Source organism: Oncorhynchus kisutch, linkage group LG15 (genome assembly GCF_002021735.2).
Source record: "Oncorhynchus kisutch isolate 150728-3 linkage group LG15, Okis_V2, whole genome shotgun sequence".
Classification (NCBI taxonomy): Eukaryota; Metazoa; Chordata; class Actinopteri; order Salmoniformes; family Salmonidae; genus Oncorhynchus; species Oncorhynchus kisutch.
Window position 1 is genome coordinate 51,151,202 of NC_034188.2, and position 24,707 is coordinate 51,175,908.

Consider the following 24,707-nt stretch of genomic DNA (forward strand, 5'->3'; position numbering starts at 1 on the left):
CTTAAGAAAACATCCGTGGCCCCACACGACATTGCGCCTTGCGCTTCCTTCTCTCTTTAATGTCAGTGAAAAGGCCTTTTAAACAGGGCCGGGGAGGCCGGGGGGATCTGACAGGGCAGAACAAAGGCAGGGAGGAACCAGGGGAGACAGTGGTGGTGGAGGGCTCTCTCATTTATCACCTGTTGCCCTTGGGCGGTCCTCCCCCACTGTGCTTTGAATGTGTGTGTGTGTGTGTGTGTGTGTTTGGGTGCTCTAGACAGTATGGCAAGGTGATGAATGAGAACGCAGGCATTCTTCATCAAAACCTCAAAAGACTCTGCATTGTTGAACTTTTTCAAAAGCGAGGAAGAGTCAACTTGCTTGCCAGCCCCTGCAAGTCCCCACACCGAACACCCTCCTAACACACAACCAGACTTCCTGGTGAAATAAAGGTAACAGAAAGACTAAAAGACACTACCTAAACACACTTACCCACAAACCTATGGGACACTATACAGATTGGGCATATAATGGAAATAATAGAGAATGGCTACTCAGATAGATATCACAAAAGAGAACATTGAGCCGTTTTTATTATGTTTATATTCTATGCTAAAATAGTATAAACTTACACAGTTGTTATTAACGCAGGTTTAATGTCATGTCATATCATATTATATTTATGTGTCGCAGGCCTGTCAATGTTCGGTCTAATAATTCTCAGACCTAGCGCAATAGACTTCAGGCACAAACTCGTATCTGTGCCTGCCATCGCGTGGCCAGCTGTTGCATCAACATGCAACGCAGAGCTGCGAACGCGAACGCTCACGCTCACGCATTGGCCGCGAGACATGCATTTGACCCTCTTCTCACGAGGAAGAGTCAACTTGCTTGCAAGCCCCTGCAAGTCCCCACACCGAACACCCTCCTAACACACACACCTCACCTCATATCTCATATCTAACACGCCACACCTCATATCTCACGCATTGAAAAGTACTGCTTTTATTTTTCTAAATCCATTGTACAGGGCGTTAACTTTTTCAACGGTATACTACTCCAACTCGTGTTCAAATCGGAGCATCTGCGACTGCATTATAATATCACGCGCGGAACCTGTATTATTGTCCTATAGGAGCCACAGCAGTGTGAACCGCGGCACATTAAAGTATATGATTGGTCTAGTTATGTAATGAACCAAGGGGATTGCGTGCGCGTTTTAAAGAAACGCCCCCCTTCTTTTGGTGATTGACATTTAGGCTTTGGCAACCAAATAGCAGCAGACAGACCTACCATCTGTTTTAGCAGGGAAGTTTGGTAGGGTGACCTGATTTTCCCCACACTTACAGTATTTAATTGTTCCACTTCTTCCCAGTTTTTCCAGTGTTTGATATACCTACATGTGTCTTTGAAAATGAATTATAATGCGGCTATTTATTTTTGCAGACAATCGTGGACAGTTTTGAATATGTCCTACAAATAAGCATTGGATATGAATTGATCCAGGCCATTTTAGTATTGTGCACGTGCTAGCTAGAGATGGTAGGCTGACTCACTGATCATACACAGATAACATATTTTGTCTATGTAGAGTAAGATGATGAAAAGGATCTTCAACTAGTAGGCATAAACCACCTGAATATTGATATTCATTTTTTGAAAATTGGGTGATTGAGAAATGAATTGTTATAACAAGAACGTTTCTAAACACCCATTGGGAAACATGGATCAGGGGTGGCCAACCCTCCTGGAGAGCAAGCAGGATTTTCTTCCAGTCCTGTTTTAAAGAGATCACCAAAATCACCAAAATGACAAATACAAAATGTTTGTGTCCTTACCTTAAAAGTAGTCTATGGACAAGGAGACGACTGCAATCTATGATTTGGTTACCCACTGCCATTAACCCACTGCCATTCAAAAGTTGCCAGCCCATGGCAATGGCTGCAGTGTAGTGAATCCCTAATAATAATAGCTGTCCTAAGATGAAATTCTTGACCAATTTGTTAAGTGACTGGATTCAATATACTTTTCGTTACTCACCAAAATAAAGTGAAGAAAGCAATGGAAGATGGGTCAAGGGGGAGGGACCCTAAGAGAAGTGGTGTGAGTGGTAGATCTGTACCAGTACAGAGTGATAAACCAACAAGTGATATATGTTTCAGTAAGCTTTTTAGCATTTATAGCAATGGTTATCAACTGTACTGGAGGGATGGAATGTAAGTTGCGGAAAATTGAGGTTGTGGTGGCAGCTGCAGAGATGTATTTGGGTGTGTGAGACTTGATGTCAGAAGAGTTACAGGGTGTGGTGGCAGGACTAAATAGTGGAGTATGGTGTTTCTTTCTTTATTTTGTATATTTAAAACAAATTGTGAGTGTAGTGTTAGATGGTAGTTCATATTTTATATATATTTTTCAAACAAAGTTATACTCCAGTCTAGTAGGTGGCGGTAATGCAACATTTATTGGATGCCAACCGCTTTTAAACCTCATCGAAGAATAAGCTGTGTTGTTGGATGAAGGAAAGGAAACGGTGTGGCGAAGTCAGAAATCTAAAACGAGGAGTAATTGCCACATTAGAAAACAACACCACATCCTTTACATACGGTACGAAGAAATAAACGAAGAAAAGCCAACTGAGTCCATCGTTTTTAAAGCGGGGGCCGACATGTCTGAAACATACGGTACGTTTAGTTAGCCTGTTGGCTAGCCGAAGATGGTGGAGAAATGAAGATAGTTCACTCAGGCCGTTTACCATTGAACAAAAATAATCAGTTCCGGTCTACTTAACGGGGTGGGTATCCCATAGACGTATAGAATAGCAGCTGGTTTACTTAGTTAATTGAATTTCATTAAACCAGAAAAAAGCAGTGAGTGAAGTGTCTCGCGTTCTCTTCTGTATTTGAGCTAGCTACGTGTGTAACTTCTACTGTACCTGCTGGGATCAGGAGGCTTGTTTGTGCTTGCAAATGCATTCAGCCCTGGAATTTCCACTAGGTATCTTGAAATCAACACTGTCTCGTGTCACCACTGTCTCGTAGCCAGAAGGAGTGGGTAGAGAGTAGCGGGGTGTGCTTCCTAGAGGGAGTTGTGTCCCAAAGTTAGTCAATAAGTAACTCCTATTGAAATAGCTATACCAATGTTTTGTTGATACTAACTTAGGTGGCTAGTTTACGGCAGTAAGTTTAGTTATAGCTAGAAGCTGTATTTGCAGTCCTTTGGCTGAATTTAACAGACCTCCTTTTTGATTTAGCTAGTTAGTCATGTGTCCTTGGGATTGAAAAGTTGGAAGTGGTGGGGTTAGCTAACTTCTCAAGTGATGCATTTTTGCTAACGACCTGGCTCTCCAACCCTGTTCCTGTTTCGCTGGTTGACCAACTTAATCCTGTTAGTTTTGAAGCGACAACCTACTGGAGGGTAGCTCTCCAGGAACATGGTCGGAGAGCCCTGATCTGATGCATATGCAATGACACCCCAGCCCCAGGGTACAGATACCAGTATCCTCATCACCTTCATAACTAGCTTGCTACATGAGATCATGTCTGGAATTCGTATGAACATTTCAAACACAACTGTAACACTGTTTTGCATGTGACTTCCTCTGAACTTGAACAAAGATGTATTTGGGTTACATGCACACAATAATGCGATTATTGTGGATAGTCAGATTAATATAATAACGTTAGTTCGATTAAACCTATGACATGCTTTGCAAGAACGATTTCCATAATAATGCTGTTTTACATGGATACATCAGAAATCGGCAATTTTTTTGGGAAGCATATTTGATTCTCGGTTCGAACACGAAGTTTGTATGTGAAGGCTACTTTGTAACTAACGTTACTGCTAAATTGTTCTGAACACACTTCACTCGCGCTAAAGATGAAGGCTCGCGTGGCTGGTGCTAGCACTTGCTCAGATCAAATACACCGCTGGAACGCTGATTTAAGGTGTTAGTATGTCCTAATAATTTGAAAGATTGCTTAGAAAACCAGGTGTTTTAATCGTTTGTAATGCTTACTTCGATTTGGACCGTACACCGATTTGAAGAGAAGTAGAGTAAGGTGTTTGCATGACTATTGCATAATCTGCCTACGGTCATAATCAGTTTAATATCAAATGATTAATGTGCATGTAAACATACTCATTTTTAAGAGGTTTAAAAGTCTGACTGTTTTTAAGAACTGTAGAAATCCCAAAACAAACGTCTTGTTTTTTGTGCTTGCATGTAAGCTTGCTTGACTTGTCAGCTAGAATGGGGATTCTATTAATTCTATTCCACATTCATCTAATCTCCTGAATGTTAATTCTTCTCGTGTCACTTTTTAAACGACAATGTAACCTACATATTTTAAAATCAAAACAAGCTAGCTAGGTGTTTGTTGGTCCATTACATGTCCAATTCCATGGGGGCCAATCCAAGACCAATCCAAGACATTTACGTTGGTGTGTTACTAACAAACAATCTTGTTCTACTTTGTATTATATTTGATAATTTTTGGAACTTTCTGCCCCCTTTTTTGTGATATCCAATTGGTAGTTAGTCGTGACCCATCGCTGCGACTCCCTACGGACTCCGGAGAGGCGAAGGTCGAGAGCCATGCGTCCTCCGAAACACGACCCCGCTAAGTTGCACTGCTTCATAACACCCTGTTCGCTTAACCCGGATGCCAGCCGCACCAATGTGTAGGAGGAAACACCTTACAGCTGGCGACCGAAATCAGCTTGCATGCACCCGGCCCGCCAGAGTGCGATGGGACAATGACATCCCAGCTGGCCAAACCCTCCCCTAACCCAGACGATGCTGGGCCAATTGTGCGTCTCTTCATGGGTCTCCCAGTCGCGCTGGTCGGTATCGAACCTGGATCTGTAGTTGTGCCTTAAACCGCTCTTGTTATTTTCACCAATGGAAAAAATGCATTTTTATCTTCCTTTGACCACTGTCTTGGAATCTTAATGCCGAAATATACATTTGAACCTTGTAAACATGCTTTGGACATGCTGTGTAGTGGTAGCTAAGTGTTTTACTGTAGCCAGGCCTATTCAGTTTCTTATGCTGTGGCAAATGGATTGGTTTTTGTTTGTGTAACAACAGCACACCTTGGATACTCACTCCTCTCCTGTTGCAGCTTACTCAACCCCCTGCTTGACACAAACACACACGTGTCTCTCCATCTGTCTCCCTCACTCGATAATGATATAGTCTCTCTTTTGCTCTCTCTCTCTGAAATGCTACACCAGCAGGTCAACATTAGGGGTGGAGTGCTCTGCACTAATGGTACATAGAGCACAGCTGTAATAGTCTTCATTGATTTACTCATGGGCTTTTTTTCCCCTTCTAAGTACTAGAAGGGATAAAGGAAAGGAGAGCAGAACAACAGTCACAGGGGAGACACGTGACTACACAAAGCAGACTAGCAGAAGCTGCATTCACTAATTCACGTTGGCTCTCAGTGAAGGATTGGGCCGACTGTCCTTTTTATTCTTTACCCGAACACAAAACGCATCACACAGTCTCTCGGTTAGGGGAATGGCTGTCTTAGTGTGTAAGATAGTATATGGCTTGGCTCCAGAGGTAACACGGGTCTGATTCAGAGCAGGTGAAGAACAGGAGGATGTGTGTGTGGTCACTGATCAGGCTGTTATTCCTGCCAAATCCTGCCTGCTGTTTACTATAGCTTATACCCAACAAAATACTTGTGGCGTTATTATGGTGTAAATACAATGACTAAACTATTCCCTTCCGGGGTAAGGCCTAGACAGGCTTTTCCATCGGTCACGTTCACACACAGGTTGTCTTTGATAAGTGTTTCTGTCGAGAGACAGAAAACAAGGTGTGATAAGGCCTCTAGTGGGTACCTACCTTGCCATGAATGTGTCCTCATGGTTATGTTGCTTGAGTAAACTACACACGGTAGTATAAATAGGCCACAGTTGATTTATGAGTTGGAGAATAGCTGGCTGCAGGAGAACTTAATGTGTTTTAAATGTCACAGAAGAACAAAGGAGCAATCTCATCCCCAGCTCTTTCCTTTTCATCAGTGGGAGTCGAGTCATTTACTCGAGTTACAATATTGACTATTTGACTGGCCTGCTTTGTAGTCTAGCTGATTAGCCTACTAGCAGCAGAGCGGTCAACAGCATACAGTCTGCAAATCAATCAGAAAGTTGAGGTGAAGAGTCAGGCACTGACAGAGTTGGAAACGTAATTGAAATACAGTACCGGTCAAAAGTTTGGACACACCTACTCATTCAAGTGTTTTTCTTAATTTTTACTATTTTGTTTACATTGTAGAGTAATAGTTTTGATGTCTTCACTATGAAATAACACATGGAATCATGTAGTAACCAAAAAAGTGTTAAATCAAAATATATTTGAGATTCTTCAAATAGCCACCCTTTTCCTTGATGACAGCTTTGCACACTCTTGGCATTCTCTCAACCAGCTTCACCTGGAATGCTTTTACAAAAGTCTTGAAGGAGTTCCCACATATGCTGAGCACTTGTTGGCTGCTTTTCCTTCACTCTGCGGTCTAACTCATCCCAAACCATCTCAGTTGGGTTGAGGTCGGGTTATTGTGGAGGCCAGGTCATCTGATGCAGCACTCCATCACTCTCCTTCTCGGTCAAATAGCCCTTACACAGCCTGGAGGTGTGTTGGGCCATTGTCCTGTTGAAAAACAAATGATTGTCCCACTAAGCACAAACCAGGTGGGATGGCATATCGCTGCAGAATGCTGTTGTAGCCATGCCTTTAAATTCTAACAAAATCACCCAGTGTCACCAACAAACCACCATCACACCTCCACAATGCTTCATGGTGGAAACCACACATGCGGAGATAATCCGTTCGTCTACTCTGCATCTCACAAAAACACAGCGGTTGGAACCAAAAATCTCACATTTGGACTCATCAGACCAAAGGACAGAATTCCACTGGTCAAATGTCCATTGCTCTTGTTTCTTGGCCTAAGCAAGTCTCTTCTTCTTATTGGTGTCCTTTAGTAATGGTTTCTTTGCAGCAATCTGAGGTGCAGATATTCTAAAGAACATATCCTCTGCAGCAGTGGTAACTCTGGGTATTCCTTTCCTGGGGCGGTCCTCATGAGAGCCAGTTTCATCATAGCGCTTGATGGTTTTTGTGAATGCACTTCAAGAAACATTCCAAAGTTCTTGAGATGTTCCGCATTGACTGACCTTCACGTCTTAAAGTAATGATGGACTGTCGTTTCTCTTTGCTTATTTGAGCTGTTCTTGCCCTAATATGTCATCAAGGCAAAGGGTGGCTACTTTGAAGAATCTCAAATATATTTTGATTTGTTTAACACTTGTTTTTTGGTTACTACATGATTCCATATGTGTTATTTCAGAGTTTTGATGTCTTCACTATTATTCTACAACATTCAAATAAAAACCCTGGAATGAGTAGGTGTGTCTAAACTTTTGACTGGTACTGTAATCTCCCAGTAAATGCAACAACTAGCCTTGAAACTCTGTGAGGGGCCTGTGTGTTTTTCCTGTAGCTTGACTCACGTGTGGTGTGTGTGTGGTGTGTGTGTGTGTGTGTGTGTGTGAGAGAGACTTGTGCATCCTTCACTCTATACTACTGCTGCCCCTTTCCACACACAGCCAGCCTCTCCCTCTTCAATTCCCCATTGTTCCCTGTATGGCTTGGTGGAACCCTGGCCTACGCATGCAAATGGCCCCTGGCCCCTGACCTCTGACCTATCTGTGGTCACGGCACAAAGGCCGTCTTTGGACCGCTCTGTGTCCCACACGTCAGGGCCCCAGCCAGACGGTCATGTGCGTAGGATGGGTCAAGTACCAGACCCGGTCCAACACACCACTAGATCTGTGCAGCTGCCCCAGTGTAACCCATCTGTGTTGTGCAGATGTACTCGGCCCCGGTCGGCTATACATAGGACTGTTTGTGAATAGACTGCCTCCGTTCTTATACACTTGCCGCCATGTAGCCAGCTCAGCGTTTCCCCTAGGATCTTTTTCAGGCAGTTGTGGTGCAGTTAGCGGGGGAGGGGCAGCAGAGACAAAATGTTTCTGTTTTTAAAGCACATTTTCTACAGTTCTACACGTTTCTGCCATGGTTTATGCTTTGTTATGCTATCTGAGTGACTCAAACATGGTAACAAAATCAATTGGGGCCCCCATGCCATGACATTTTAGATTTTAGGTCGTCTAGTTTTTATTTCAGTGGTTGTTAGTTCTCAAAGATGATCTTATAATACTTATATACAGTTGAAGTCGGAAGTTTACATACACTTAGGTTGAAGTCATTAAAGCTTGTTTTTCATCCACTCCACAAATTTCTTGTTAACAAACTATAGTTTTGGCAAGTCGGTTAGGACATCTACTTTGTGCATGACAAGTATTTGTTCCAACAATTGTTTACAGACAGATTATTTCACCTATAATTCACTGTATCCCAATTCCAGTGGGTCAGAAGTTTACATACACTAAGTTGACTGTGCCTTTGATGTCATGGCTTTAGAAGCTTCTGATAGGCTAATTGATGTCAATTGGAGGTGTACCTGTGGATGTATTTCAAGGCCTACCTTCAAACTCAGTGCCTCTTTGCTTGACATCATGGAATAATCTAAAGAATTGGTTTGGAACTGCACATGGGGACAAAGATCATACTTTTTGGAGAAATGTCTTCTGGTCTGATGAAACAAAAATAGAACTGTTTGGCCATAATGACCATCGTTATGTTTGGAGGAAAAAGGGGGATGCTTGCAACCCGAAGAACACCATCCCAACCTTGAAGAACGGGGGTGGCAGCATCATGTTGTGGAGGTGCTTTGCTGCAGGAGGGACTGGTGCACTTCACAAAATAGATGGCATTATGAGGGGGGGAAATTATGTGGATATATTGAAGCAACATCTCAAGACATCAGTCAGGTGGTTAAAGCTTGGTCACAAATGGGTCTTCCAAATGGACAATAACCCCAAGCATACTTGTTGTGGCAAAATGGCTTAAGGATAACAAAGTGAAGGTATTGGAGTGGCCATCACAAAGCCCTGAACTCAATCCTATAGAAAATTTGTGGGCAGAACTGAAAAAGCGTGTGCGAGCAAGGATGCCTACAAACCTGACTCAGTTACACCAGCTCTGTCAGGAATGGGCCAAAATTCACCCAACTTATTGTAGGAAGCTTGTGGAAGGCTACCAGAAACGTTTGACCCAAATAAATAAAAGCTGAAATAATTCATTCTCTCTACACATTCATGTCATTCACATTCATAAAATAAAGTGGGGATCCTAACTGACCTAAGACAGGGAATTTGTACTAGGATTAAATGTCAGGAATTGTAAAAAACATATTTTTTTATATTTGGCTAAGGTGTATGTAAACTTCCGACTTCAACTGTATAGACAGACAGTTAGGGAGAGTTTTTTTTTTTTTTTGTGGTAGCCATGATTTGAATATAGGGGAAACGCTGCATCTGAATGTCAGTGCAACACTCAGGCTAGTTGTTGCATGGAGCTCACCTAGCTAGGAGCCTGTCTGCCTAGTCAGGGGTTGCGCTGCAACATTGAGTCATCGAGCCCTTTGGTCAAATTGGTGAGGGTGGTATGAGGTCAGAGTCTGGGGGACTGTTTTGGCAGGGCTCCTGGATGCTATCGCTGTCACTCAGCGTACTCTGAGACGAGCCACACCATACAGATAGGCTTGGCTTTTTATTGGGGGGAAATCAGGAGCAGTTCCAAAGCCTGAGGAGACAAACCGGATGATACAACTCAATCTCTCTCATAGCGAGGAGTGATGTCCTATGGGATTTACACCTCTCAGTGGTTGACAACACATCCTCTCTCATTGTTAATTTAGACGTCTCTTTTACCTCCATCCTTTTAACAAGCCGCTTTGCAAAGTACATCAATGTTAACATGCCGTCACACACACACGCACACAAGGTAGTGATTAGCCAGCTAATTTGGGACCGTTGGCAACTCTGTGACCGTGAGCAGCTCACGATCACAGGACGACTTAAGGATTGGTCTCAAGTTCAACCGTTTGAGCCGCTGGCGTTATATTGATTTCTGTCCCCGCTCTCTCTCATTTCAGACTTCCTGTTTAAGTTCCTGGTCATTGGAAGTGCTGGGGCAGGGAAATCTTGCCTCCTGCACCAGTTCATTGAGACCAAGTGTAAGTAGTGCCGATGCTGGTCGCCCCCCTGTCCTGCAAATACACAACACCCACATGCATCGTTTATGTACAATAATATAGAAACGTTACAAGTATCTCTGCACACTGACACACACACGCTCGCTCGCTCATGTAGCGGATGTCCACACACACTGATGTGCAAATGAGATAAAGACCTCTAACTCCCAGTCCTGTCAGTAGCGTGAGAGAAGGGCTTTGACTGTGTTAATCTCTGGACCTGGGAGAGGCAGTAGCTCCTTAACCCTCTGGTATGCTGATGAGGCTTCCGAAGAGGCTTCTGACGCGAACTGTTCTGGTCTTTTAAACAAGCACAACGCATCAGCACAATATAGATCAGCTCTGGGAATTAACCAGGAAATGTTTCTGTGAAGTCTTGGCAACTTAGGCTTAATAACTAGGCAGTCACAACTACTCTTTAGTCAAGGTTGTCTTTCACAAAGCAGCCATCTGTAAAAACAGACATTTTAATAAAGGATGAGACATAAACAAACAGTGCGGTGATGTTTGTGGCTTCTCTCCCCCCCATTTTTTTTTGGGTTGGTCTTTGCCTGTGCAGTCAAGCAGGACTCCAACCACACAATCGGGGTCGAGTTTGGGTCCAGGGTGGTCAACGTCGGGGGTAAGACGGTTAAACTACAGATCTGGGACACAGCCGGACAGGAGCGCTTCAGGTAAAGATCTCCCATTGGTTACCCTGAGTGCCGTTACTGCTGACCCGTACTCTCATTGGTTGACAGATTGTATTCTGGTTCTGTGATTGGTTAACAGTGCTTTCTGTCTGCCCTCCCCCAGGTCTGTGACTCGTAGCTACTACCGCGGAGCGGCAGGGGCGCTGCTCGTCTATGACATCACAAGGTAGGTGAACCAATGAACGACCCATTACGAACGCGCACTGATTTTACTGGTCACACACACGCACACCCACACACGCACGCACACACACCCGGGCATGGGAGTTAGCATAGAGCACGGAGAGACTGACTAGAGACGTTTGAATTTCAACAGGCCTATGGAGAGTCTGTCAGGAGCACTTAGACACTCTGAGTCAGAGATGGAGACATTTGTATGGCAGCACCAAGCCAAGAGTTTTTATTTAATAAGCCCAGAGTTGCCATGGCACCGCCTGTCTCATAATCAAGATGGAGTGAATGGTGTACTGTCAGGTGAGCTTTAATAAAGTGTGTGATGCAGAATGACAGGGCCTGTAAAAAGTGTGTGATGCAGAATGACAGGGCCTGTAATAAAGTGGCGTCTCCAGACGAGAGGCAGGCAGCCCGGAAAGCAAAACTCCATTAGACAGAGTGTCAACCGAGCGAGAGAGAAGAGAGCAGGGAGGGAGAGAATATGGGGAGAGGGAGAGATGGAAGCGTGTGGTGTGAGAGAGCTATGCAGAGGGGTCGTCATCGCTTACCTCTATGCTGACGTCATGGTTAAGCCGCCTCGCTGTGGGACATTAGTCGACACCCTTCTGCTCATTGTTTTCACGTTGCCATGGACACCAGCATGCTGTCACCATGGTGATTGGGGACTTTCCCCCCAGAAAAGAGAAGGTGTGACGTGGTATCGGACTCCATCTGTCCTTAAGGAGGGGAAAGGGAGGGATGACGTTTCATATTTCTCTTCTCATTTGGAGCAAAAATAACATTAGTCCACAGAGAGAGGTTGAGAATATTAGCAGTTTTTCAACTTATCATCACCCCCCCTCATCCAAGAACTTCTTCTGTTTGACCTCTGATGCTGTCATGAACGCACAATTCACAACTCTGCTTTTTCAAAAGTAACGTCCCATTCCCTATTGAACATGCCTTTCTCTAAGGAAACACGATTTGAATCAGTTCTCCCCTCCTGTGTCTTTCCTCTAGCCGGGAGACGTACAACGCCCTGACCGACTGGCTGACAGACGCGCGGACGCTGGCCAGCCCCAACATCGTCATCATCCTGTGCGGCAATAAGAAGGACCTGGACGCGGACCGAGAGGTCACCTTCCTCGAGGCGTCCCGCTTCGCACAGGAGAACGGTAACTGTCTTGTCTGTCCATCTCTCACCCTTCTCTCCTCTCCTCAGGCCGTTTCCCTGGCTCTCATTTCACAACTGTCTCTCACCCTTTCTCTCACCGTCACTCTCACCCTTCACTCCTCTACTCAGGCTGTTTCCCTGGCTCTCATTTCACAACTCTCTCACCCTTTCTCTCACCCTTTCTCTCACCCTTTCCGCACTCCATCGCTCCCCTTTTTTCCTTTCTCCCCTTTTTAGTCAACTCTAATCTCAGGTAGTTGTAATTTCCACAAGTTTTTAAACCTGTATTAGTTTCATTGGGATTAGAGTATCGAGTTGACTGACTGACTGTTACAGAACTGATGTTCCTGGAGACTAGTGCTCTGACAGGGGAGAATGTGGAGGAGGCCTTCCTCAAAACAGCCCGTACCATCCTCAACAAGATCGAGTCAGGTAAACAAACAGTTTACTTATGAGGTGTGTTTGTGTGTGTGCTAAAAATGTGTTTCTGTTTGATTTTCAATCTTACGATCAAACAAGTTCAATGTGTATGGTTTTGGGATGTCTCATGTTGTTTACGCCTAGCGATATGTGTGTGCTCTGTGTGCCTTGGTCTTTCTTGATTTAATGTACACTGAAGAAAAATATAAACTCAACAATTTCATTTTTTTTTTACTGAGCTACCGTTCATATAAGGACAGCATTCAATTGAAATAAATTCAGTAATATATAGATTTCGCTTGACTCTGAATACAGATATGCATCTGTTGGTCACAGATACCTCAAAAAAAGATATAGAATTGGGGTGTGGATCAGAACCAGTCAGTATCTGGTGTCACCACCATTTGCCTCATGCAGCGTGACACATCTCCTTCACATAGAGTTGATCAGGCTGTTGATTGTGGCCTGTGGAATGTTGTTCCACTCCTCTTCAATGGATGTGCGAAGTTGCTGGATATTGGCGGGAACTGGAACACGCTGTCCAGAGCATCCCAAACATGCTCAATGGGTGACATATCTGCTGAGTATGCAGGCCATGGAAGAACTGGGACATTTTCAGCTTCCAGGAATTGTGTACAGATACATGGGGCCTCAGCATTATCGTGCTGAAACTTGAGGTATTTCAGCATGAAGATGATGTCCCAGTCTGTAATCCCCACATGTTTTAAGATGACTACAATCATCCCAGTTCTTAAGAACTCTTAAGGCTTCCTGCCACAATGACTCCCTCCTAGTAGAACTCACTTCAGTAATCATGAAGTTCTTTGGGTGGCTGGTTATGGCATACATTAACTCCACCATCCCAGACACCCTGGCCTAGACCCACTCCAATTTCCATACCGCCCCAACAGATCCATAGATTATACATCCTCAATTGCTCTCCACATTGCCTTCGCCCACCTAGATAAGAGGAATACCTAGGCGAGAATGATGTTCACTGGCTACAGATCAGCTTTGAACACTATTGTCACCTCCATGCTCGTCACCGAACTTAGGACTCGGGGGTCTGAACACCTCCCTCCGCAACTGAATCCTGGACTTCCTGATGGGCCGAACCCAGGTGGTGATGGTAGGCAACATCACCTCTGCCACGCTGACACAGGGGCCCCACGGATATGTGCTTAGTCCCCTCCTGTACTGCCTGTGCACCCACGACTGCGTGGCCACACAACACCACTATCAAGTTTGCTGAAGACACTATGGGGATAGGCCTGATCACCGGCGACAATGAGTCAGCCTACAGGGAGGATGTCAGTGACCTGGCAGTGTGGTGCCAGAGCAACAAATTCTCCCTCAATGTCAGTAATACCACCTGATCGTGGACTACAGGAAACGAGGAGGCGAGTTCAGCATGTGGGCCCTCCAATCCTCCAAAAGTTCTACAGCTGTACCATTGAGAGCATCTTGACTGGCTGCATCACTGCCTGGTATGGCAACAGCACCGCCCTCGATCGCATGGCGCTAAAGAGGATGGTGTGGACAACCGAGTACATCACTGGGGCTCCCTGCCAACCAGGACCTCTATATCAGGTGGTGTGGAAAGAAGGCCCTGAAAATCGTTAGACTCCAACCACCCAAGCCCATACGCTATTCTCTCTCTGCTTCCGCACGGCAAGCGGTACCCGGTGCATCAAGTCTGGCACCAACAGGTTCTTGAACAGCTTCTATCCCCAAGCAATAAGACTGATAAATCGATAAGCTAAGACCATCTGAGTTAACCTTGTATCTTTTATTGACCTATTTTTATATTTCCTCTATGCACACTCGCAGGGCCCTACACACTCATAATATGCACATACATTTATACTGACTCACAAACAAGCTGCTGCTACTCTATTTATCTTACATCCTGTTGCTTAGTCACCTTACTTACCCCGATTACATACAGTGCATTTAGAAAGTATTCCGACCTCGACTTTTTCCACATTTTGTTACATTACAGCCTTCTAAAATGGATTCGTTTTTTCCCCCTCACAATACCCCGTAATGACAAAGCAAAAACATTATTTCATTTTTTTGCAAATTTAATTAAAAAACATTTTTAACTGAAAATCACATTTACAAAAGTATTGAGACCCTTTACTCTACTTTGCCGAAACACCTTTGGCAGCGATTACAGCCTCGAGTCTTCTTTGGTATGGCGCTATAAGCGTGGCACACCTGTGTTTGGGGAGTTTCTCCCATTCTTCTCTGCAGATCCTCTCAAGCTCTGTCAGGTTGGATGGGGAGTGTCACTGCACAGCTATGTTTAGGTCTCTCCAAAGATGCTCTGGTTGTGCCACTCATTCAGAGACTTGTCCAGAAGCCATTCCTGTGTAGTCTTGGCTGTGTGCTTAGGGATGTTGTCCTGCTGGAAGGTGAACCTTCGTCCCAGTCTGAGGTCTGGAGCAGGTTTTCATCAAGGATCTCGCTGGACTTTTCTCCGTTCATCTTTCCCTCGATCCTGACTAGTCTCCCAGTCCCTGACTCTGAAAAACATCCCCACAGAATGATGCACCAAGCTTCACCGTAGGGGGATGGTGCCAGGTTTCCTCCGCTTGGCATTCAGGCCAAAGAGTTCAATCTTGGTTACATCAGAACAGAGGGTCCTTTAGGTGCCTTTTGGCAAACTCCAACCGGGCTGTTATGTGCCTTTTACTGAAGAGTGGCTTCCGGTTGGCCACTCTACCATAAAGGCCTGATTGGTGGAGTGCTGAAGAAATGGTTGTCCTTCTGGAAGGTTCTCCCATCTCCACACAGGAACTCTGGAGCCATGTCAGAGTGACCATCGGGTTCTTGGTCACCTCCCTGACCAAGGCCCCCCCCCCCCCCCCCCCCCCCCCGATTGCTCATTGGCTGGGTAGCCAGCTCTAGTCTTGGTGGTTCCAAACTTCTTTCATTTAAGAATGATGGAGGCCACTATGTTCTTGGGGACATTCAATCTTTTGGTAGCCTTCCCCAGATCTATGCTTCGACACAATCCTGTCATGGAGCTCTACGGACAATTCCTTCGACCTCATGGCTTGGTTTAGACAGGTGTATGTCTTTCCAAATTATGTCCAATCAATTGAATTTACCACATGTGGACTCCAATCAAGTTGTAGAAACATCTCAAGGATGATCAATGGAAACAGGATGCACCCTAGCTCAATTTCGGACTCTCATAGCAAAGGGTCTGAATTATTATGTAAATAAAGTATGTTTTTTTTTGTTGTTTAATGTGCAAAAATGTCTAAACCTGTTTTCGCTTGTATAATCAATTTTAGAATAAGGCCGTAACAAACTAAATGTGGAAAAAGTCAAGGGGTCTTAATACTTTCCGAAGTCACTGTATGTGTGTTCACATCCAGACTGTATCACATCCGGCCGTGATTAGGAGTCCCATAGGGCACCGTTGTAAATAAGAATTTGTTCTTAACTGACTTGCCAGGTTAAATAAAGGTAAAAAAAATACATAAAAATGCGCCTTGCCTCTGTCAGGTGAGTTGGACCCAGAACGGATGGGTTCAGGTATCCAGTATGGAGATTCTTCTCTGAGGCAGCTGAGACAGCCCAGAGGTACCACCGCACAGACCAAGCAGCAGTGTAACTGCTAGGGGCCGGACCTCACCCTCACTCTTCAGCCCCACTCCCACATGCACAGGACGTGCCCTAAAGGTCAGTAGACTGCCATGCTTCGATTAAATGTGTCTTTTGAGAATAATTGATCAAAATCTATTAACATTTCTCTCCCTCTCAGCTCGAGGTGTTTTGGGATGTGCAGGACTCTTCCCCTTATCCCTTCTGAAACCACTTACACACGTACAGCATACCTTGACCAGTCGCCATGGAGATGACCTGCAACTCCTGACCATTGGTAAGAGACTATACTTCCTGCCAAGGGAGGTTACCCTGGGTCCTAGGCTGGGAAACCCTGTGGTGGGAACATAAGAAGAGGAGTCCATATCTGGGATGACTGTCAGGGGTTATGTGTAGGAGATTTCCTGTTTTTACCCTACCTTTGTGGTTTTTATCAACACATGCTTACACACACACACACACACACACACACACACCACCTGTAACAAAGTCCATGAAGGATGAAATGCAAAACAAACTTCCTCATTCATACGCAGCCTGTTAGACTGCACTGTCAGGTTGCTTGATGATTGAAGTTCTTATGTTTTACCCATCACAGCGGGAGCCACTCTCCATTTGTCTGTTTTTATGAGCTGATTTTGAACCTTTGTTTGCACTGTACTTCTTATCAAGCCTGCTTGTTCACCTTCTGATAACTGGGGCAAACCTAAGTCTCCCCAACCCGAGCTTGACTGCTCTGCAACCCCGAAAAGAGCCATTTTCCCACAACACCCAAGCATGAGCAGATATTGGGTCAGTTGTGAATGCTTCCTCAATTATTGTCTGACCCATTTCCCTTGATTCTTCTCCCGGCTTCAGATGTACACTTGTAACTGATTCCACCGGTCTAAATGTTACCACATGTAACTCGACCTCGGGTATAAATGGTATTGATTCTAATCTAATGGACAACTTGTCCAAGGTTTGTTTTCAATTCATGCAATTTATCAAGTGGAGTACTGGCCTTACAGGAACATTTCTTGACATTGTAGATGTATACTGTCCACCCCCCCCCCACCCCCAAGTCCACATGTTTCCGATCAGTCATTACTAGCACCCCCCAAAGGGAAATCGATCCACTCCATGAGGCAATCAGAAAGGCCTGCGGGTCATGTCCAAAGCACAATGGTGAGTAAGGTTTCAGTTCAGTCTTTTCTTATGGTTTTCCAAAGGACCCCTTGTTATTCCCCATTATCAGCTGCATATCTAATGTTACTGCTTGCCTTTGCGATGTAAAATGCTACACTCTTGCCTCGTTCTCCGGCACTATCGCGCCCCTGGGGAGGTTATCTCTGAGAATCGTACCCCCATCTTGGCCCTCTTCATTTCTCTGCTGCTCTGAGTTCACATGTAAAGACCGGTCACCGGGAGCTAGACTGGTTTCAGTGTCACTAGTGGGAAATATTCAGGTTACAGGGCCAGGCGGCTGTCTAAGATTCAAATGCACTTTTTGTTTTTACATGTCTTACACATGAAGTCTTGCCTCTTCCACCTATCATTTTCTGTGTGTCATATAGAATCGGGTTATGAAACATTTAGAATTTCAGGCCCCATGTACCCTTACCTAATTCCTAAGCAATGCTACTGTTTGCACTCCACTAAGAGCAGGTTGTTACACTGAACCAGCATAGAGAAGATGGCTATCAAAATGCCACTGTGACATCATCCTGAGAAAGAATGGTCCCATTTTGTGTTTAAAAAAAGTCTGCTTTATTTTTGTTTCTCTTTTGCAAGTGCCACTTTTTTTTAATTGAGATTGTTTATATACTGTATCCATAGAATTGTAAGATTTGTATTGATTGAAAAATATACTGTAATAAAAAGAGCAATTGGAAGTTAGTCATTCCTTACTGAAGAACAACTGAGGGTTTTGTCCTTTCTCTCCAAGTGTTGACTGACCTGCCAGCCAGCTGTTCTATTTTCCCTCTCCAGGGTTGTAGTAAAATGATCCCCTCTGCAATTTTATGTTGACCCATTTGTCTGCTGCCGTTGTAGGGACGATGTAACACTTGGGAGATTTACTGTGACTTCCTGAGCCCGTGTTTGTGTGCAGACCACAGACTGACCGCAAATCAGTCAGTCGGGTCTCACGACAGTAGTGTTGCACTCCATGCTGCTCGACCCTAATACCATTGAACCCTGGTCTCAAAATGCTGAGTATTCTATTGGCTGCATCGTTAAGAACTTAATCTTTGGGCCATCAGCCTATTATTAACTTAGTCTGTCCTTAACGTCTCCTGTCCTTTCTCCACTCGGAACGGAGCAGAAACTCAGTTGTTGCTTAGTAACCATTTTAAGAACTACTGTACATCTGAATAATCTATGCTGTAAATAATATTTGTTTGTCTATTGGATTGTTTTTGGCAGGGAAGGTTTGCTTGTTCATTTTAAAGGTCTATTCGAAATCAACTTGGCTTTTTAAATGTGGATTTTGATTTGCGGATCATGTCTTTTTAAATATGTGCACACGCGTTCATTGTTTTCAACCTGGTTTCCTATCCGCCATGGAGACAGTAGGGTACGGTTAGTGTATCAGGGAAGACTTCATATGCTAGTCTACATGGTAAAAGCTTTGCGTGTCTAATTGTCTGAATTTCTGTTTGTGGGTCAGTGGAGTAACAGGCAGAGTGGGTTAATGTATCTGAAGTGGATATATTGATTTTTATCGATCACTGGGAGGCTGCTAGAATGACCTCAGTTGGCAGATTCCAGAACGTGAAGGCTATGCTGGTTTAATACCACTAGATGGTGATATCACTACAAAAATGAATGTGTTTCCAATGTACATCACATTATCTACAGTATCAAAAAGCACAAGATATTTGTAACACTTTATTTAGTACGTAGATTTTTTGTTGTATATACACACTCACTGGAATAGAATGACAGGAGACAGTAACACCTAAACTCACATCTCACATGACAAGAGAGGAGGAGAAGCAGTACATCTCTCACTATAGCCCCAAAAAACTAAACATTTAACAGACCATAATAGTAACGTGTGATATGTTGGGAGGTGCAAGACTGGACATGTTTACAATGAGAAGCAGTACAAGGTGACGTCACAGACCTAGATAAGTGCCTCTGGAGTTTTGGACCTATTGTTTGGCCTCTGGTTGATGTTCGAAACCCATTGTTTGTAGTATGAATGAGGTGACCAGTGAATATTAATGGAATTCCCCCCAATTCGGATCTGTGTATTAAACACCCAGTGACGAAGCTGAGGAAAGGCCTGGAATGGACAACAATGGTTTCACACTATATACATGTACACCATACAAAACAAACTTCACGTAAAATATATCACTGTATAATTCAATGAGCTAGATTCCTTATCGGTAACTTTTTCCTGTTGAGTTTCCTTTATCTTAAAGTAGTAGTGTGTATTTAAATTTGAACACATCTGGGTGTGACTAACAAGCACCATATGTGGAGTGGAGACGCATTGTCTGATATAACCTGACATGATATTAAGTTATTTAAGACCATAGAATCTCCTATTTAATATCACAGTAGATGCGACCCTTTACAGGTTGCCATTACCAGACCTCTCAACAGCACTCTTAGTAAGTGCACTCCATTGAACTGTGCACCACCACCAGAGTTCAATGGGCATTCGTAGTGGTGGTTTAGTCACTCTGCAGCTCAAACTGTGATTCTCCCAGGCAGAAGTATGGTGAAAAGTAGACCGGGACATCACAGGCCGTTTACAAGGGTTTTCTTGTGCTTGTTAGCTACTTTAGTGCCGCTCTGGGGTTGCCAGAACAGTGCATCCTTGTTATCCTCGCTCTCCACTAGTATAGGCAGGATACACAGTTGAATAACTGGCAACCCTAGTCTGCCATAAGTGCAGCCTCCAGCTTGAGACAGGGCATAGAGAGAACATTTATTTTCAGTGCGGCAGATGTACTCATCCAGATGATTTTACTTGAACTGGTGGTTAAGAATTGAAAATGTTAAGGGCCATATCTGCCACGCATCACCAAAATAGTCTATGGGGCATAATCAAGAGGTTGAAATTCATTGTTGCAAATAGAAATGTAATGTGTAGAGCTGACTAGATTCCCAATTCTGCATGACAGAATGTCTGTTCTACACCATGCATTTCTATCTGCAGCTTCGTGAATAAGCCCCTGGTTTCTGTAAGGGGTGGAGCCTGCTCCATGGAGGCTGGCAAATGAGAGGGGTCCATTCCAGAGTGACATTGATGGGGTTAGGAGATGGACTGTTCAAGATGGCTACTCGAGGGACTGGAGCATTAGCAGCTGCTTGAGGACCTTGGTCTGGCTCGTCTCTCTGATCTCCCCCGCCAGGAACATCTCGTCCACCACCGTGTACACCTGGGACCGAACACACAGGACGGGTAGAAGCAGGTTAGGACAGGTCAGACTTCTGCACCGCTCAAACGCCCTGTACACACAGCTTTAAAAACAAAAGTGTTGGAGAACTGTATAGATCCTTCAGATTCATCTTCACCCCATTATGTATATGTGTCTTTCTATCTGTGCGTAGGCCTTGCTGCTGTGGCACTAGATCTAATAGAGGGGGGGTTGATGTTGAGATGAGCTGATGTTTGCCATCATGTCGCTTTCTGGCACTCTGGTTTCTTTGAAATCGCAGAGCGCAGCAGCTTTCACCGTGGGCCGCACTTCTTTAAGTTTCAGCGAGTGGGCGAATATTCAGAAATACCTTACGTAATTGACACAAATGCTTAAAGGGCGGTTATCAGGTGGAGAGTTTTAATTGCTTAGCATTTCCTGTAGAGGAAAACCAATCGCCGCCAAACTAGTGTGGAGGTGCCTAATTGACTGTTGTAATTATGCGTCCCATCCTCGTTGCCATGGCACCTCCCCATTGCAAGGAAATAAAATACATTGAAATTGTATCTTCACCTCCCCCGGGTTTCTTCCGCTCCTTTATGTCTTTCCTCTTAGCACTGAGAGTGTTTGGTTTTAAAATTAAATCTCAACACTTTTACCTTGTAGAAGTTGAACACCAGGTCCAACTCGCATACGTTGTGGAAATACTCATTCAACACCTAAAAGGGGGGAAAGGAAGAGGTCAGGTTTTGTTACATTAACAATTTAACAACGGCTCTGGTCTGAAGTAGTGCACTAGCCTATATAGGGAATCATTTGAGATGAAGCCGTGGTCATTTAAGGGCCTGAGGAAGTCCAGCATTCCAGGACACGGTGCTCTTGAACAGTGTCGGAAATCTCAGCTGTTTTCCTTCACAGCCACATTCCGCCTGTCCCTCGGACAGGGAGCACAGTGCGAGCTGTTCTGCTGTTTCCCCTCGACCCGGGAGGAATGCCACCCAGGGAATGCTTTTCGGGAACAAAGAACACCAGAGACCCCCCCCACTTTGTTTTGGTCTTACTTTTGCAGAGAAGTGAAAGACTATAGGGGGCGTATTACACTGGGTAAGAAGGCATAGAAAATAGAGCCCCACAGTGGAGATGTCATAATACCCATACGACCTGGCGTTTTTCCCCATAGGGGATTTTAGGAACATTTAAAATAAGGGCTGTGTTTCGTGTAGGCTTACCCCGGAGTGACATTTTGATGAAGAAAATCTCGGACAAGGTGACTTCAATATATTCAGCTCTATTTACTCTCAGATTCAAAAGTGCTAATTGGCATCAACGTAGACATCATGCAAAACTACAAATCCCTGCATGTCATTTCTAGCTGACACCTTTGCTAACTGGTATTTGTCAATTTAAAAACTTGCACCAGACAGTTAACAGAATTGTCCATTTAAAAAATTCTGTAGGAGCACATCGTTACAATAGTTTACTAATAAAATATGCCTAATCATTCAGCTATTAAGGTGGAAATTTGATTAGCCCACATTCCTTCACATAACCAGCCAAAGAGTCATTGACCTAAAAAAGCTCCCACATTGTAGGTCATCATAATAAAACAGTCTAAGTGTGAGTTGATGTGTTTAGTGTCATACCTCCACAAAGTTGTGAATGCCCTCCAGATATGCCAGGTTGTTGTCTGTCACATCCACGCATATACAGAAATACAGACCTGCATAGCGCCTATAGATGATCTTGAAGTTCCTGAACTGGAGACAAGACAGACAAGCATCTCAATATGTGGTTTTGATTTTCATCTTAGAATAATTACAGTAGAATTGAAATTGACTTGCAAGCAGTACTTTTTCCATTTACAATTACCCTTTACAGGTTGCCATTACCAGACCTTAAATTAAACTTGGTTAACCAATTAGTGCTACAGCATATCAGTAGAAAATAGTATTTTATCCACCGTCTCGTCAGTGTCAAAATGTATGATACAATTTAGGCCCACGTCACTATAAAGCCAAGTAAACTGTTTGCCAAATGCAGCTCCAGACCTTGAGTTATAGTCCCTGGTTGCTTCCAGCCATTCTAGAATGGCCAGATAGTGACAACGAATACAATTGCCAGAAACTAATAGCCTACATTAGGGCACACACCAATGCACAGACGTGGCATCATGCAAAGCCTTACCTCCACAAAGTTGGTGTGCTTGGCATCACGGACAGTCACCACAGCATGTACCTCCTCAATCAGCTTCTGTTTCTCGTCGTCATCAAACTGCATGTACCACTTGGCCAGTCGGGTCTTCCCTGCTCGGTTCTGAATAAGGATGAAGCGGATCTGTATGGCAGGGGAGGAGAGAAAATGAAGTGTGAGAAATGTTCTGCAGTCTAGTACAGTGGGTCTCCAACACTGTTCCTGGAGAACTACCCTCCTGTAAGTTTCCACTCCAACCCCAGTTGTAACTAACCTGGTTCAGTTTATCAACAAGCTAATTATTGGGGTTTGAGAGCCCTGATATTGTAATGTAGCTAGTTACATCCCTGCTATAGTAACGTGGCTAGTTACATTCCTATATTCTCTACTCGCAATATAAAGTTAGCCACGCTAGCCTAGGCCTTGATGTAACGTAGTTATAGAACTTGATTTTCGCCGTTTCTCTTGTCAGAGAGTCATAGGCGTTCTACACACCTACTTTCCATTTGAACATTCTGAACCCTTGCTAGCCTGGTCTTGGATATGCCTTCTCAGATCTAACTATGGGTTCACTGGACGTTATCACCACTCCTATGCATCATCAGTTTCACCTCATACTATAACAAAGCCCAAACAGTGCATTTCTGAGCATGGCTGATTGGTTAAGAGTGTACAACGCCTAGATTACTAGCTAACGTTAGCTAGCCTGGCTAGCCACGCCCTGTCAGGTAAATATATATAACTAGCTAGTTATGTTCGATAGCTAACGTTAACTAGCTAGGTGGCTAACTAGTCTAACGGTACTGCTGACATACATGCAAGCCAGGCAGTTGCTTCGTAAAACAAAGTCGGGAGCCGGATATAGCTAATTGATTAATTTAAATCGATAGGTTTGTTTAATTCGAATATATAACGTTATCTAGCTGGCTATGATTTCTAGGCGTCTCATACATTTCACATGAGACTGGCGAACGACATTAGCTAGCTAGCTAACGTTAGAGCAAAGCAATTGACCACAAAATGTACCCAATTGCAAACATACCATTGTCTTTTCTTTGAGTCGGTTGTTTTAAACAATATCAATTCCCGTAGCCTGGTGATTTATATATTTGATTTGACATAAATTCTCAAAATGATAGGATTGTTTTGACGACCGATTGCCCGCTATCTTCATGAGTATGATGTACAGGAAAAGGTGCATGGCATTGTGGGAAATGTAGTTTTCAGACCCATAAAATCGTTCGATAAAAAGTTAAAGAAAATTGTATTTCCCTACCAGAACCAGCATGCACCCCTCTGTGCCTTCTTGTGTCAGCTGCGGATTCGTATGGTTTAGGTTTGACCAATCAAGCAACAAAAAAAGTCAGCAAGGGAAAGTGCAAATTTTGCAGTATTAATCATTTACAGGCACTTTGACTTATTATTGTATCTTATGGCACATTACATTTTGTTGACATCACTTCAAGTATGTTGATAAAGTATCACTTCAAGCTAAGTGCTATGGTTTTTGTGAGTTGTCGTAAGCTAGGAGGAATTCAATTATCTAAAATAAAATGGAAAATTGCGTTATAGTGTAGGCTGTCATTGTAAATAAGAATTTGTCCTTAACTGACTCGCCTTGTTCAATAAAGATTTAAAAAAATATCTTAATAAAAAATAAAATATTATAGGCTACCACTGTGCTTGACTATGAAAAGGAAAAAAGAGACAGATATATAATCAATATGTCTCATATAATTTTGACCAATTCCATTATCATTGATTTCTTTTGACCCTATTAAACCCGAGGGAAGAAACCATGCTACTTTTACATTTTTCCATAGTCCAAATGAAACATACATTACAAACTCTCTGACATCATGCCTTCAACCACAAGGACTATTTGCAGGGTGTAACATTGGCTATTATACCGGCAGATTGGGACACAACACTAAATCTCAGCAAA

General features: G+C 43.8%; 2 protein-coding genes across 7 annotated transcripts; one reads left to right on the forward strand and one right to left on the reverse strand.

Annotated features, from left to right (window-relative positions):
* Window positions 1-2,458: 2,458 nt before the first annotated feature.
* On the forward strand, window positions 2,459-18,688 carry LOC109905424 (ras-related protein Rab-4B-like). 3 transcript variants are annotated; one of them, XR_004203094.1, is made up of 8 exons: window positions 2,465-2,770; window positions 10,059-10,139; window positions 10,717-10,831; window positions 10,953-11,015; window positions 12,023-12,177; window positions 12,513-12,608; window positions 16,116-16,292; window positions 16,375-18,688. XR_004203094.1 is itself a non-coding variant. In XM_020502786.2 (8 exons), the coding sequence occupies exons 1-7, from the start codon at window positions 2,645-2,647 to the stop codon at window positions 16,229-16,231; spliced, it is 642 nt and encodes a 213-aa protein (XP_020358375.1). In that variant the 5' UTR covers window positions 2,465-2,644; the 3' UTR covers window positions 16,232-16,292; window positions 16,375-18,688. The 3 variants fall into 3 exon arrangements, 2 of the variants coding, with proteins under 2 accessions (XP_031646326.1, XP_020358375.1); XM_020502786.2 differs by having other exon boundaries at window positions 2,465-2,660; XM_031790466.1 differs by having other exon boundaries at window positions 2,459-2,660; window positions 12,023-12,608; window positions 16,375-18,662.
* Window positions 18,689-19,072: 384 nt separating this feature from the next.
* LOC109905425 (adaptor related protein complex 2 subunit sigma 1) lies at window positions 19,073-24,138 on the reverse strand. 4 transcript variants are annotated; one of them, XM_031790467.1, is made up of 5 exons: window positions 24,039-24,125; window positions 22,757-22,906; window positions 22,216-22,329; window positions 21,232-21,291; window positions 19,073-20,593 (listed from the first exon to the last, which is right to left on the reverse strand). In XM_031790467.1, the coding sequence occupies exons 1-5, from the start codon at window positions 24,048-24,050 to the stop codon at window positions 20,492-20,494; spliced, it is 438 nt and encodes a 145-aa protein (XP_031646327.1). In that variant the 5' UTR covers window positions 24,051-24,125; the 3' UTR covers window positions 19,073-20,491. The 4 variants fall into 4 exon arrangements, with proteins under 4 accessions (XP_031646327.1, XP_020358376.1, XP_031646328.1 ...); XM_020502787.2 differs by having other exon boundaries at window positions 23,805-24,086; XM_031790468.1 differs by lacking the exon at window positions 22,216-22,329 and having other exon boundaries at window positions 24,039-24,138.
* Between the last annotated feature and the right edge of the window lie 569 nt (window positions 24,139-24,707).